At 41.9% G+C, this 16,286-nt stretch overlaps 1 protein-coding gene across 5 annotated transcripts in view; it reads right to left on the bottom strand.

Annotated features, from left to right (window-relative positions):
• Window positions 1-856: 856 nt before the first annotated feature.
• The window catches only part of DPYD (dihydropyrimidine dehydrogenase), a 538,071-nt gene continuing 522,641 nt past the window's right edge, over window positions 857-16,286 (bottom strand). For all 5 annotated transcript variants that reach the window (XM_044432357.1, XM_044432358.1, XM_044432361.1 and 2 more), the window contains 2 exons: window positions 5,431-5,571; window positions 857-2,209 (listed from right to left, as the gene is read on the bottom strand). In XM_044432357.1, coding sequence (XP_044288292.1) covers window positions 2,039-2,209; window positions 5,431-5,571 — 312 coding nt within the window. In that variant the 3' untranslated portion in view covers window positions 857-2,038. The remainder of the gene's footprint in view (window positions 2,210-5,430; window positions 5,572-16,286) is intronic.

Raw genomic sequence — 16,286 nt, 5'->3', positions numbered from 1 at the left:
TCCTGTTGCTTCCTGCATGCCCCAAATCTGCTCTGGAAGGTCTTCGGATCCTCCAGAACAAATGTGGTCTGTCCTTGATCGGTGGCTACAGGAGAAAGGAAGAATCTGGCCAGCCAGCAATTTCCACTCTCCTGGTGGATGGTACAAACCATCATTGTTATTTGTGCTGTGCTCTCCACTTGCCCAATTCTGTGCCTTCGGGAAGGGATCCTCCCAGGCTGCTGCTGAGTAGCTTCCTACATTGCTACTTGTGGCTTCCATATGAGTTTGCAGCAACAGGCTTGTCCACTGCAGCCCTCTTGTATCCCCAGCTACACCTAGGTCAATGGCTGGATCCAGTTCAGCTCCCAGTGTACCACATGTCCATTCCCTTTATGGAGATGGGATGTGTGTCAGTTTCCCCAAGAGGAGCAGGCTTCCCAGAGATTGCAAATAAGGTAAAGGAATGGGCAATTGTTAATCATAGAATCATAGAACAGTAGAGCTGGAAGGGGCCAGAAGGCCATCAGGCCAAACCCCTGCTCACTGCAGGACTCCATGTTAAACCATCCCTCTCAGATGGCTGTCCAGCTGCATCTTGAATGCCTCTCATGGGAGAGCCCACCACCTCCCTGGGTCATTGGTTCCATTGCTGTACTGCTCTAACAGTCAGGAAATTTTTCCTGATGTCTAGCTGGAATCTGACTTCCTGCAACTTGAGCCCATCATTCCGGGTCCTGTGCTCTGGGATGAGTGAGGAGAGATCCTGTCCTTCCTCTTTGTGACAGCCTTTCAAGTATTTGAAAAGTGCTAATCTCTCTCCCTTCAAGTCTTCTCTTCTTGAGGCAAAACATGCCCAGTTCTTCCAAACTCCCCTTATAGGGCTTTGTTTCCAGCCCCTGGATCATCGCGGTCGCCCTCCTCTGAACCCTTTCCAGCTTGTCTGCATCTTTCTTAAACTGTGGTGCCCAGAACTAGACACAGTACTCCAGATAAGGGCAAACCAGTGCTAAGTAAAGGGGTCTGGGAATAGGAATGGCCTGGCATGCTAGGGCTGCAAGCTTAGTGGGGCAGGTGGGGGAGAGGAAGAGAGGAAGATAGTAGACACTTGCAAGTTCCCCTCCATTCACTCAGCCCTGCAAAGAAACAGACACCTGTATAGCCGGACGGCATTCAGCAGGTACTATATGCCACCTTAATTCCGAGGAGATAAGATATGCCCCATCTTTTGGACCTCTCTGTGCCACACAGGCTGCTACTGCTAATATCCTCTTCTAACAGCACATTGATGCAACAGAAACCCACTATAAATCAGATTCTTGAGCTAATGCTTACATTTGAAAGAATACGGCTAATTGGCATGCTCTGGAGGTTCATTAAGGGAAACAAAGAAATCATGCTACCAAGTGAAAAAACATTAAATGGCAAAGAGTGCACTGTATTTGCAAATGCAGTTTCTAATGTCTAGTCAGAGGTAGAATTTAGGAAGACTTAAGGTAATCGAGTGCCATATGCTGCAGCCGTTGAAGCTGATTAATAGTTCAAAAATACCCATTTAAACCTCTGTTTTATATCTTTCTGTAAACACACACACACAATCCACATTGCTTTGTTTGTGTGATATGTAGTTAATTACATCTTTTAAAAAACACTTTTAAAAGGAAAGGAAATGTGTAATTACTAAATGTTTCCCTGGTAACGAAGTTTGTCCACATGTCAGGGATTAGTGGCTTAGAAAAAGTTCCTCTAATTTTGCAGGTTGTTAGTGGATAGAAAATCACCCAAATCATCAGAACACACAGCAATTTGCAAAAGGGGAGAAAAAACAAGTTATGCTTCTCAGGAAAGACAAGGACAAGCAACATCTGACAAACTAACTGCTGCTTGTCCAAAGACTTTAAAAAAAGAGAGATTGGAAAACACAGCCAGTCTTATAATGGCTGCCATCATCAGGTTATTTTTCTTTTTTAACATAGTTGGAGTTGCTGGTACTAATTAGAAAGCAAATCAATAGAATCAAGCAAATGTAAGGTTCACTTTAACTGCTGGTCTGATCACCTCAGCACACTGGGTTCACAGCTAAGGGCAGGCCTCTCTTTGGTTCATAAGGTGTTGTCCTGGAAACCATTCGGATGCAGTCAATAACAGGGCAGACACTGAGACACAGAGTGCAGCCTGTACAACTGTCGGTAACAGTGGGCAGGTGGATTTCTGGATCAAATTGTATAGCCTGCAAGCAGAAATAAACAGCACTGATGTCACTCACAGAAAAGGTCAAAAGCAACCCCATTTTTAGCATCTGCATTTCCTGTAGTTGAGGTGCTCGGAGACATCTTTGTTTGTTACCGCATTGCAGCTATAGTAACAGTTTCAACTGTTAAGAAAATGCATTTTGGAAAATTAAAAACAGAGAAGCAACTTGTGTCCTGGTACAAATCTCTCCCACTCTGTCTCTTTCTCAAACATGCTTCACTTGTTAAAAGCAGGATCAAACATTAGGGCAAGTTGTGCCCATGATAGTTAACTTCCATAAAGATACTTGTGTTTTTTGTGAAGTCGGTCTTTCAGAGCCTGAAGATTTACTGACATTATTATTACAGAAAAAATAAAGAGCTCAATTCTATATGGATTGTACCAAATGATTTTTCCCGAATGTCATTGTCTTATTTGCTTTTCCCCTTTATTTTTATTTTCCTATCATAATGAAAGCTATCTAAAACAAACAAATGAATGCCCATTTCATATGTTATGTACTGTATAAAGTACAGAAACAAGTATGTTTTTCCCACCCAATGTATATTCCCTGAGTGGTGATCTGCAGCTATTCTTGGCTCTCTGATTAATTTTCTTGAATGATGCACCTCTTTTCAAAACATCTGGACCACCTTGAAGACTCTTACACAAACACCTGGAAAAGTCCTGTAGTGTAGCCAAGGTCATGCTTGTTACTCTACATCTGAAAAGCTAAGCAATTCCAGTCATCTAACAATATATTCATTCTCTCTCTCTCTCTCTCTCTCTCTCTCTCTCTCTCTCTCTCTCTCTCGTGTGTGTGTGTGTGTGTGTTCTCTTTTCCTAGCTGCACACCTAACGTGGCACTTGTCACAGTAAGCAATAAACATGGGAATACCTGGATTCACACAAACACAAGTCTTTGCACATACCTGAATCAGTGGGGTATAACCAAAGAGACAAGCAGCAAAGTCGGTGGACAAGGCACACTTGAACTGACCCAGGAGAACTCAGGAGGTTGAATACATAAGAGCACCATGGATAAGAGACCCCATCATGTCCTGGCCTCGCCAACTAGCTTTGTCATATGCATTGTTCGTGCACAGAGATTCTCAGTCATGACACACGACTTTTAGGTGGGCTTCCACAACTGAAGCACTAGGAATGTGTGCACTGACTGCCACTGTGTGCTGTCTTGCACGCATGGAAAGGCTTTATTTTTAATATGCTGCCTTACTTTGGATTAAAATACTGGTTGGCTGGAGATTTTAACTATGTTCATTTTTGCTTGTTTGTTTCATTTCAGATTAACTACCTTTGGTATTCATAAGGCAACATTTAAAAGAAACAGCACCAGAACATTATTGTAGTTGCAAGCAAACTAAATTACTTTGCACTGTCACTATAACATATTATAGCACCTTTTTATTAGACTACGATGGTGTTTGATAACAGTACTCTGTAAGACAAACTCAGCACTGGTGGCTCTCTTATCTTCTGTTTCCATAGTTTTCTACTGTGTGAAGCAGGCTTTTTAACTTAATGTTTACTTGCATTAACCCTTTTCTTGGGAAATATCTCTGTGGACTCAGACAGGCTGTTTTGCTCCAGGCCCTGATTTTGCAGTAACCTTGGATATCTAAAAATGAACTTTACAAACAGTTTGGTTCCTGCTTGCAGGCGGTGTGCAGATCATGTGCTTTGCCAGCTAACCTTAAGCAGAAATACAAATTGGATCTGACCAGTGGAGCTACGGGGAAAGAAATGCATCAGAGGAAGACTGCAGTGTGGCGACTGAGGCGGTGAGGATTGAAAGAGGTAAACACTAGAAAAAGATTCCCCAAGAAAATGAAAGAAATCTCTGCTCTTGGAGGAGTTGCAAGACAAAACCTTTTTGGGGGTAGCCTTCTCTCAACCTGCAGTCAAGCAAGCCCATCCCTTGGGGATTGGAAGCTCCTGAACCGAGAATCATTTGATCATCAAATGCAGGGTGAGAAGGGATTTCGGAAGTGATCTTCAATCTCACTCTGCAGATTTTACTGGATGGGCCCTCAAGGAGGAAGGAAACTTCAGGAGGCTCAGAGGTAACTCATATCCTGGCCCCTTCAGGATACTCCCCTCCCAGCCCACTGGAACACTCCTCTGATGGTGCTTTTCCACATTTGGAAGGCAACCAGTGCGATTCTTTTCACAGTGGCTTCAATCAGGCAGGGGAAGAGGGGGCATCTCTGACTTCTCGCTCCAAGGCCAGAGTGCTGCCTCAGATCTCTGAAGGGGAATTTAAACAATCCTACAGTCCCCATGTTGCTCACCCAGGGACTCCTGGATTGCACTTCCTCTGTATGTGTTGGAATGTAGGCTTGAATTTTACCCTATAATGTTAATTCTCCCCCATGCTGGTTTTAACCTGATGCAGAAGATGACAATCCCATGGCGCAAAACCTATAATATCCATTTCTTTTTTATAACCTTCTTTTGAAAACCCATATTGGGCTATTAGGGTATACTGGACCTATTGAATTTTTTTACCAGTATTTCACCCTCCTGATTCCTCTACAGGGCTTTTTTGATAATCGAAGGAGAATGGAAATATACATTGTGCAATTTACTGCATCATGCGTTGGACAATGCTTTTAGGATATGAAAATCTTTTTTAATGTTAAACTGGACTCGTCATGAACTTTATATTCAACGGGGCCTTTAAAGCAGATCAAACTGTTAAAAAATGAAGAGAAGAGATACCCAAGGCTTAAATGTTCCCAGTCCCGATGCTGCCACTGAATCAGTTAAATTAACTGAGGTTTACTTAAATCAAATCATTGCCATAGTGTGTACCATGAAAGGGAATCATCAAGCAAAGTAATGCTTTCAGTTCAATGTTTTCTGGATGCATCGTGTCTTTAATCATTTTCTGCAGCCCTCAACACAGGGGGACTTAGCAGCATAGCAAGAGATGCTGTGCAGTAGGAAACAGGCGGTGGGGGTGGGGAACACTCCCTGCATCCCAAGCCTCTAAGAAACCCGCTTTATTGACAACCTCTGCGAATGGATCAGACACGGTTCATGCAGTCTGTACCTGGGAGTGTGCCAGTGTTAATTTCCAGTATCTTGTAAATCTCCTTTTCCCACATGCCTATCAACAGACACTGGATTCCTTCTGCCTCAGCAGCAAAAAGATAACTCACAGCGTCTTTTTGCTAATTACAGCTGTGCTCTTACCTGGTAGCCAGAATCATTACAGGTCATGTAGCATTTGCCACAGTTGATACACATTTCCTCATCAATCAGAGCCACAACTTGCTCTGTATTACTGAGCTCTCCATATGTTCCAATATACTGCAGCGCTTTTCCAATTACGTCCTAGTGGGAGGGGAGAGGGAGAGAAAGAAGCATTATTGAAACACTTTGGAGATGCCCAAGGTTGCTTTATGGCCAAAGATGAGCACTTGACAGCATGTTTCCATGGGATCTTGTTTTGCAGGCGTGATGGCAATGCTGGGATATGTCAGGAGCATTTCATACCTGCTACACTGCAAACTATCTGTGGATAACAGATATTGATGTATACGCCATACAAACACCAGCAGCATTGAGAACTCCCCAGTCTACACAAGAACTCTGCATTGTAGCTCTCTGTGCATCAGATCTGGATTTTAGATTTCAGTGCATCATTTAATTAAATTATCCCCACTGATCATTGTTTCAACAGAAAGCAATATGGGGACACAAAAGAAAAGTAACATGACACATACCGCCTGCCTCTCTGTAGCCAGTGTTCATTAGCACACCTCCGAGAACTCATTAGGAGAGAAGGAAAGGGCCCCATGAAATGGCAGGAAACAAAGAAAAGCAACATTGGAAAAGAAAATGCAAATAGCTTGATGACCTAACTGCGCCTCATTGTGATCTGCAAATTTTTAACTTAATTGCCCCAGTAGTCAAAATCATAATTCAGGATAGTATCCTGTTAGTCATCCTGTCAGAAATACTGTAGCACTGTTTCTAAAACCTTGTTTGGGGAAAAAATGCTGGATGACATTTGAAACAACACACTAGCCCTTAATAAGGGCCCCAGTTTTATCACAGAGGTGCAATTTGTCACTTGCAAACTACAGGTGAAGTGGCAACTACCTTGTTTTTACAGGTACTTGGAACAATTTTGCGCCTAATTTTTGGAAAGGTCCATAGTGATATAGTGAAACAGCATGAAGAAAGTCCCAGTTCACCCCTTACCACCTCCAAATAGGGCAAACCAAGACTTGAGTCAGTGAGGGTGGAGAGCTGCTACACAGTGATCTCAAGATGTCTTTGACATTCTGCTCCCAGCATTTTTGACACTGGACATGCTCTGGGAGTCCCAAACATCTGGAGATTTTCCTTCTGTCCACCCCTAGTCTAGCTGGACAGACCGACTTCTGGTCCAAATCAGTTGCATGTACTCCATCTTTTCGGAGCTTGACATTGGCAGGGACAACATGCACTGTGGGTGGTACGGCCATCAGCACTGCCACCACCAAAGCCTTTCTAGCGGAGCGACAAAGCAGTCTGGCTCTTGTTACTCCTTGTCGGGAGTGGTGGCTATGAAGGGCATGGCATGGCAGCGGATCACCAGCTGTTCTTTTGGAGCAGGGAAGAAAGCTGAGTACTAGAACCAGGATGTTTGGGGTAGCAAAGCAGCCTTCTAGGGTTCCTCAAACAGCCACTTGTCTTTGTTCCTCATTGTTTGGGTGTTGCTCAGCTTTTGCATGGACTACTCCTTACTCTAAAAAATTGGGATGCCTCTCTTGAGGTTAGTTACTTGCAGCAAGAGCTTTAAACTATGTGCTTTTTTGTTTTGTATTTTACGACATGGCACACATGGCGCTAACCCTGCACTATAGAGAGTGATACAGTAACTGGAATGGACAGATGAGACTTGGGAATAATGCCTCTTGGACACTCTGACCATTTGGACAAGTGCTTTCTCCTGTAGGAAGCACCCATGAAGAGGGAATTTGACACGGATCTGGAAATGCGGGGGTTTGTGAAAGCTATGAACTTGTTGTGGATAGAAAACAGAAAGGGGTGTGTGTGTGTGCGTGCGGTGGGGGGGGGATTTTCCCATAACCCAACCACAGCACTTTACATTTTCTCATTGAGTGGGATCCAGAATTAGTCATGGTTTGAGTAGACCCACTGAAACCAATTTGACCTAAGTTCATCATGACTAACTTTGCCCATTGAGCCCAGAGTGTGTATTCTAAGCATGACAAAGTCCAGTTCCAGTCCCTAGAAAGTTATTACTCCCAATGATGTGTATGCTGTTGGGAATATACATGTTCTGATTTCAGTTGTGAAGCACATCACAATTCATCATCAAAGAGAGCAAGTGTGGTGTAGCAGTTAGAATGTTCGGCTAGGGCTAGGACTCGGACTAGGACTAGAACTAGGACCAGGACTAGGAATCTAGGTTCTAGTCCCCACTCGGCCAGGTGGCTTTGGGTCAGTCATTGATTCTTAGCCTAACAAAGTTGTGTTGTGAGGATAAAATGCAGTGGGAGGAAGACTGTAAGCCACACTGCATTCCTTACAAGAGGAAGAAATATGGAATAATAATAATAATACATGGTGCTTTATAGACTTTCCTAAGGCCAAAGACAAGTTCCTTCCTCCAAAGAATGCATTATCTTAATCAAAAGTTGCATGTTAGAAGGGGGCAGTGGGGGGATACAGCCCATCATACGATGAATTTGGCCATTTAATTTGGGATATTTCAAATAATGTGAGTGAAGAACTGTAGATGCTGCAAAGTACAAGAAGATGGAGAAATATATGGAATGCATTTAATCTCTCAATGCTTGCCTGGAACATATCAAGGCTTGCACACTAGGAAATTTTTAAAACACTGGCATTTTTGCATTACTAGGTAAAAGCTCTAAATGAAGCTATTGAAACTGACATTTCACAAAAGACCAAAGGTTGAGGATTCCAGGGAAAGCTACAATGGAAAGATAAGGTTGCATTGACTTGAAAATTAAAGTTGGGGAGGCGGGAAGAAGAAGAAGAAAGAAATGAAGCTTGCAAGACCCTTTTATATATTTTACCCATGCTTCAAAAGTCATGAATACTTTGAAATATTAGCTAGGTTTCAGGTTTATGGGAAGAATATGAAGCATTTCTATAGTAGATGGCTACAGACTGCTAACAGTAACACAACTAGAGATGCTGGAGAAATTCACAGTGGATTCAAGCAAGTTCAGCTTTGTCTAATCTGTGGTGTTTCCCCCTCATGAGCCATGTTGGTTCTGTAGACTTGCAGAGAGACTTTTCACTCGTGGAGGGGTTTGTGCTAATCTGTATGTATGGATCTACTGATAGGGTGCACTTGTGCAAACATTAACACTAATGAGAAAGTGTTAGAATGTGATCCCAGTTTAAAAAACAAAGCAATCTAATTCCATGAATGAGCAGATGACAGAACCAAAAGAAAAAGGAAAAAAAAAAAAAAGCTTGGCAATCCACAAATCACAGACTTGAAAGGATTTAACAAAATGTGTACATCTCTGAATACAACATATAGTGGCTACCAATCTAGAGAACTTCACCCTCAATTAAGCACTTGCTGGCTTCCAAGGGAATTCACATCCCATGCTCCCTTTTGAACAGCAGCCCCATATGCTGTTCAAAACTGTGGCAAAATAGGAAATTATAGGAAATGATTTGACAATTTTGATTCTACTGTCTATTTGAATGGTTTCTTCCCGTTGTAATTTTTATGCTTGAATTTTGTATGCTGCATTTTATTTCTGTTTTGATGGTGCTTCCACAGTTTCTTTCTACCTTGTTAGCTGCCCTAGGAAAGAAGGTGAAGAACATAAACTAAGGCAATCTATCTATCCATCAGTTGCAAGCACATAGCTGTGCTTCAAACCAGACACAGCAGGTTTGGGGGCATGGCCAGATATGCCTCCCTCTTTTCTCCGCCATCCCACTGTAATAGCTGGCTGTCAGTTTGGGGGAAAAAAGCCCCAAAGCAGCTGCTATCCATCCCCAGTTATTCCGTTTAGTTTTGTATGAGAGGGAAGTTTACAGCCTTGTTTTCTGCATTATTATGCTTTAATGAAAAATTCATTTTCACAGAACTGTAGTTCATTTAGTTTCAGATACTCTGCACTAGTGCCATTTTGTAAAATTGAGAACTGACTCCATACAAAAGCGAACAGGTAAACAAGCCACAATAAAAACAGAGAATATAGAAGATGTTCTGCAGGTGCAACCTTTTTACAGCCTTTGAATCCTCCTTACAGCCTTCTCCTTGGATTAGGAACAGAAGATCTTGCAGCAAAATAGTTTATACATCAAGATTAATTTTCTCCCCCCAGTATAAAGCACAGGTTCGCTCCCAAGGAGAGATGTTGCAAAATGATATCGCAGGGCAACATATTTGCTTCATCTTGGTTCCCTCCAGACTACATTTGTTCAATTTGCAAGCATAATGATGTTTTTCCTAACTGCCAGCTCCATATGAGGGCGAGCCAGTTCTTCTGATAGTCAAGCTGTGTATATCCCCCCCTCCCTGCCCCCAGGTCTGGTGCATTATCTTCAGTAATGAGGATTCCACTGGCCAAATCCTGTCTTTAATTAGACCTCTGCTATCCTGTTGCTTCCTAATTCTGCCCTTGGTGACACCTGTGCAGTTCATCCTTGTCAGTGGGGCTACCAGGTGTGTGAACACAACTGGAGCCAGTTCATGATTCTCTTGCTAATGATCTAATTCCACAGTCAGAACAATCAGCTGCTGGTAAAACATAAGGAGGAAAAACAATTGAATGTGGACAGATTTCTAATCTGCCAGTGCTCCATGGGCTGAGTGCATGGGCAGTTCAGTGCAGATTAGGAAAACCTGTACTCAAGTTCCACTTCAGCCATACATTCTCGGGCAACTGCAATTGCTCAGGCTGAGGGTGAGATTCTGCACAGAGAATCATGAGGCTGCTGCTGGAAGGGATGGCTCTAGACCGAACGCCCCTCTGCAATGAGCTGCACCATGCATGGCAAGAACTTTGGATGGAGGGCCTATGAAGTAACAATGACTCCTTATTTGAACTACTGCTTCAGGCTGTGCAAGTGTGACTATTAATGCTCTCCTGGGAAAGAAGTTACATCCTGTTGGGTTCTTTCCAATTTTTGGAGAGTAGCAAATACCATTTGATGCTGGCAGGAATCTCCATTTCCTTCTACCATGTCTCTACAGTGACACTGTATCACAATATGGAATCATTTCAAGTCCTGTATTGTGTGGGAAGATAACAGTCACTGAGTTGCTGATAACTTCTCCAAAACTGCTTGTACAGGGAGCCAAACTACAGTTAAATGAAGAAAGTCCTTTGCCAGCCCTGGTCCCAGTAAACACTGAAAAATGCTCATTGAAACATGCCTTGATTTTCCCCACCCTGCTTGTCAAAATACCCACCCCCCTTTTCTAGGTCTCTGAGTGGGGCTGTAAAAGTAGGCATGTGTTTTTCTGCCTAGCACTAATTGTGATGTCATCATGGCTGGCCAGAGAAAGCACTCCAAATACATCATCTTACACAGATGAAGGTTTTCCAACAACGTCAGAGGGACTCTGCTGGGGCAGCACAATAGAAGACCATAAAGGCAATTGAAAGTGCTACATGGGTGAAAATTAACTAACCTGTAAAGTCAGTTTAAAATATTAACTTCTAAACATTAATCTTAGCTAACATTCACTTTTCCAGTATCACCCTCTCCCCCTGCTGTCATTCTGATGCGGATTACTAGTGGGGATATGGTCTTGTTTTGTGATATTGTAAAATATACTGAACCCAAGAGGCCAGGGCATAAATTGAGAGGAATCCTTTTATCCAAGGCTACAGCACAATGCTTGTATTATGTCTTCCAGAAGACATACTCAAAGGGAGCACACATGTGCTGAAAAGTCGTATTGTTCATTTTAAAATGAAAAGAGCTATTTTGGTGTATAGCACAATATCTGAGAAAATGAAAGATTTGCAGATTAGATATGTCAAGCAGTTATTAATCAACAGCAATAGAGAAATGGGGGAAGGCAAATTAGACAAAAAGAGGGGAGGGGATAAATGCCTGACTGTAAGAAAGATGGATGAGAACTAAGTTACCAAAGAAGAGGGGATGCATCTTCCACAGAATAGCATTATACTCTGCGGAACGGCCTAATACATTCAGACACCTGTGAGAACACAGAGATACATCAAAGCTGTGGTGGTAAAGCAGAGAAAAAATAAACACAATAAATTAATTTTACAATTAGATGGTTCATTTGAGATTACTAAGGTCTCATCTTACCAAATTTTCACTATCTGAAAATATTTATATGCAAATGTACGCATCTTCACAGTACTTGTCTGGAGTTGATAAAGATCAAACTCAGAGACTCTAGTTATAATTAGTAAAATTACAAATCAAGAAGGAATTTAATAAGCTATTCTGCTGTTTGTAAATTGGTGGAAACCTGAGGTTTCTCAGAAGCATTGCAGGGTTCCTTAAAGAGAACATCAGTAATGACGGGCAACCTTCTCTCAAGGGCCACTGGCTTTTGCCCCTCACTACTGATTCTCTCCTCTTGTGTCTGGCTGCAGGATGGTGTGGAAAAACAGGTGAGGTCTAAGAGAACTAAAAATGCCCACATGGTATTAACATAAGGACTTGCACTTATTTTTAATCAGCCCAGTAACAAGCTTTTTCTAGGTGGATTACAAGCACTTAAAAGAATGAAGCACAACTTGCATATTTAAAATATTAAGATACAATGCAAAACAAGGCAGATAGATATAAAATGTCTATAAAGAGCCACAACCATATTCAAATGCCTGGGAGAAAAGAAAAGCATTTGCTTGATGCCCACATGAAAAACCAGTGCTAGGTAAGCCTTGTGGTACTGAGACCCTTGTACTGCAAGGCAATCAAACCAGTCAGTCCTAGAGGATATCAGCCCTGACTGCTCCTTAGAAGGCCAGATACTGAAGCTGAGGCTGAAATACTTTGGCCACCTAATGAGAAGGAAGGACTCCCTGGAGAAGAGCCTAATGCTGGGAACACCTAACGACAAAAGAAGGACCGGCAGAGGATGAGGTGGCTGGATGGAGTCTCTGAAGCAGTCGGCGTGAGTTTAAGTGGACTTAAACTCCACTTCCTGTCCAATGGTGGAGGACAGGAAGGCCTGGAGGAATGTTGTCCTTGGGGTCGTGATGGGTCGGGCACGACTTCAAGACTAACAGCAACAACAACAAGCCTTGTGGAGGGAGTGCATCCATCAATGGAGCCCCACAAGTGGGAAGGCCCTCTGTCACAGCCACTTGTCTGACTATTTTTTGCAGGAGCACCTAGAGGAGGGATGAGGGGCTGAGCAGGTTCAGAGGGTTGTGGACAAGAGCCCTTTGCATTGTGCAGAGAACCCTTGACAGATGCCAGTAGGGGAGGCTCCCTAAGGATAGATGCTTTGAAAACTATGAAGCTATTTCAGCACAGCGACACACAGGAAAATGGTTGCACAGACTGTGGCTACCTTGAAATTTGCTCCAGCAGACCAGAATTGTTAAACACAGCGATCTCACATACTATGCACAGATGAAGATGCTACCTCCATCGAGAAAACCATTTGAGTACATAAATTACATATTTCAAATTACATATTTCTGGAAAATGGAACATGCTGTTCTTGATATTGCTTAATTTGTGGACAAGAAGCAGTGGGGGAATTTTTGGTTGTTGCTTTTCGATGTGCCAGTCAGAATCAGGTTCTTCCTTGCTAATCCCTTGACAACTTTTTCACCGATGTGCCAGTGATCAGTAGTCTATCCAGAATGTGTTGGTTTTTCAGTGCCTGCTGGCTTAGCTTGTGACTTGCTGCCCCTGTCATTGTCTTCTGCAACTACCTGATCTGAAATGCCTTAAATTAAAATTAAACCCATGAGAAATTAAGCCCGTGACTAAGAGTTGGCCTTATGTCATGACAACTACTGAGGTGAGAGTTAAACAGACTGGTGGCTAATGCTTGCAGACACAACAGACATAAAAGTGACCCCAAAAACCAAATTGCTAAGTACAGTGTAAAATGATAGCTAAGATTAAAAAATTCTTTGCAGGGTCAGAAGGAAAGCTCCAACTGAAAAAAATAATTAAAAATAACAATCAAGTTTGTGAAGCAGTTCTGTAAACCTGTGAGTTACTATTAACACCATTTGTAGTGATGTCAAGGAAAATGAATAATTCCTCTATTATGAACACAGTCTCTTTTTTCCACCCTCTATACTCTTTTTGTACAATACATAGAAATATTAGGCTGTGTGTTAAACATCTGCAGATATTAAGAATTATTAAGGGTACAATCCTACTTACATTTAGACAGGAAACAGTGCTACATATCCCAGTATTTTCCAACTAGCCTTGTAGCCTGGGTTATACTGGGAGTTTCTGGACGGTTTCCTTTCTGAAGGAGCATGGGATTGGGCCCTTAAGCACTTTGTGGGGTCACTGTCTTTGACCTCTAGCATCTTATGTGCATTGTTTGTTCATTTTCTCAGACATTTTAACTCAGGTAGAATGGACAAAACTCATTACTTTTTCAAAAAATGCCTTATTTGTAGGTGGGAGCTGAATCATCTCATGGCAATTAACACCCTTTCAAGGCTGATGGAGATGAGGAACTTGGTGCTGCGGAAGACTGACACAAATTTTTAAGAATTTATTTCAGTGCCATGTTTCACCGCACTTGATAGAGGATTAATAACAAGGCAGGAAAACGAGTACCAAACTACCAAAACCTTTCAGTAAAGCAAAATGATCTACATGGAAAGGGATAATTTGAGAGATTCAAATTATTTAAAGTACTTGGACAACCTCAAAGGGTCAATATTATTTGAAATCACCTCAGAATATAGTAGGCAGAGTCAGGGGATCAGACTAAATGGCCCGGGAGACCCCTTCTGCCTTGCTCTGTTTCTATATTGAAAGCATGTTTTCAAATACCAAGAAAGGAACATGCTTGGTGTGGTTGTCCCAAGAGTTCACATCTGCTGTGAGAACTGGGCTACCCTGCCCTTCAAGCCATGCAACATGAGACACTGTATGGATTCAGGCCTTTACTTCTCTGATCAGCTTTCACAGACACTCATTCTGAAGGCTTGAGAAATAGCTCTCTGAGCTCAAACCCAGCAACACAAACCACTGGCTTCTTCACAGCAGGACCCAGCGTATTTCCAGGAAAAAGACTGGCATGCATAGACTTGATAGTGAATCAGTATCGACACAATTGACCAAAAGAGTTTGAATCTTGCAGATATAAAAGACCTTGATCTCGTCAAGGGCTTGTCAGTCAGGTCCTACTTGAAATACCAGGGGAGGCCTAGTTAGCAACCCTCTTCTGACTGCTATTCCCACTGCAGTGACTCAGGGCGTCACTGCTCCCACCATATCGATTGGATGTCTCAAGGTCAGTGACATCTGCAAACCACAGAACCCTCTCGTTCTCTGGTTCCCACCACCTCGGGCAATACATGCATGGAGCCTCCTCTGGCACTGAGGCCAGACTGGCAACTGCACCGTCTGCTATAATGCAATACGGGGCTGAATCAGGCTGAGCTCAATTCCCAAGCATTGAGCTTCCCATCGCAATACTGATGCCTCAGCCAGTCTTCTTGGATGTGGATTCCAGGACTCCTCAGTGTCTGGGCCACTCTGCAGCAATATCTTGCTGATGGTATATTTGACTATGCTGGTCGAGTCTTTCATTTAGTTATTTAGAGCAGCTTGTTTCAGAGGAAAAGGAGTTAATTTGTAATTTAATAACCACAGGGATAATTTTGGTGGCACAAACTGGAAGAATTATATTCAATCCCTGAATTTCAGAATGGTTCAAAAAAAAAAAAAAAACCTCTGGAAAACTGCAGAATTGACAAAGCTCACTAAATTTATAGAACTGGGGGCAGTAAACTATATTCTTTATTCACTTATTTTATACTGTTAATTTTAACTTTATATGATTATGTGCGTATCCCAGCATATTCTTTGTATTTATGTAACTGGAGGTAATTTATTACGTTCTATTGTACTTCAATGTATTTTATTGTGTTGTAAGCCGCCCCGAGGCTTCAGCAAGGGGCGGCATAGAAATGCTGTAATAATAATAATAATAATAATAATAATAATAATAATAATAATAATAATAAACAAAAGATAGAAAGACAGCTTTTTACTTCCGGTCACCTTTTATTTCTGTTATGGAATTAAGCTACCATTTTAAGATTATCAAGTAGAAGACTTTCTCTTTGCTGGAAATATTTTAAAATTTTCAATTTGAATTATTTTTTTTTAGTATGTGAGTTATTTATCTATGCATGCATTATTTTTGAAAAGACAACACACCCAAAAGAGTATCCTTCCACTTGTTTCCATATAGGGAGCTTTCAGAGAATGCTGATACTTTAAAACTGCTTTTACTGCTGTTGTCTGTTTAGAGATTTGCTCTTTGATTTTAAGTGGATATTTGGTTTACCATTGTTTTAATAGATTTTAATGTTCGATTGTGGGCCATGCTGAGCTTCCAAAAAAGGGAAGGGTTTCAGTGGTTTAAAATGGCTGCTAGAAAGAGATGTATGTCAAACAAACAGTGCAGAATAATAGTCGGGTACAGGGAAGTGTTCTTACATTTCAGGACTGTCTGAATGTGCTCTAGTCCAGCGATGGGGAGACTTCAGGCTTTGTTTTTTTTAAACCCCCAATGTTTGTTAATTAGGGGAGAAGGAAGCCCAAAAGCTGAGGGTAGCTCCATCTGAATTTGTACAGATCAGGGATTCTCACAAAACTAAAATGGTCAATAGAGCTGAATAAATGCTTAGTCAAAGACAGCAAATTAATACTCTTTATTTTATAGGTGAAGAACATCAAGTGAAAACAATGAGCAATTAGCACAGAAAGAGAATGGTGGAGATTGTATGTTTTTTACCTATAATTTCCCCAGTTATTGTGAAGCCCTTAGAAATGTGTAGCCTTTGCTATCTATTACAAATTGCCTACAGAGCTACAAGTAGATCCCAATT

Source organism: Varanus komodoensis, unplaced genomic scaffold (genome assembly GCF_004798865.1).
Source record: "Varanus komodoensis strain SLA01 unplaced genomic scaffold, ASM479886v1 scaffold24, whole genome shotgun sequence".
NCBI classification, from domain to species: domain Eukaryota; kingdom Metazoa; phylum Chordata; class Lepidosauria; order Squamata; family Varanidae; genus Varanus; species Varanus komodoensis.
This window is presented reverse-complemented; position numbering and strand designations above follow the sequence as displayed.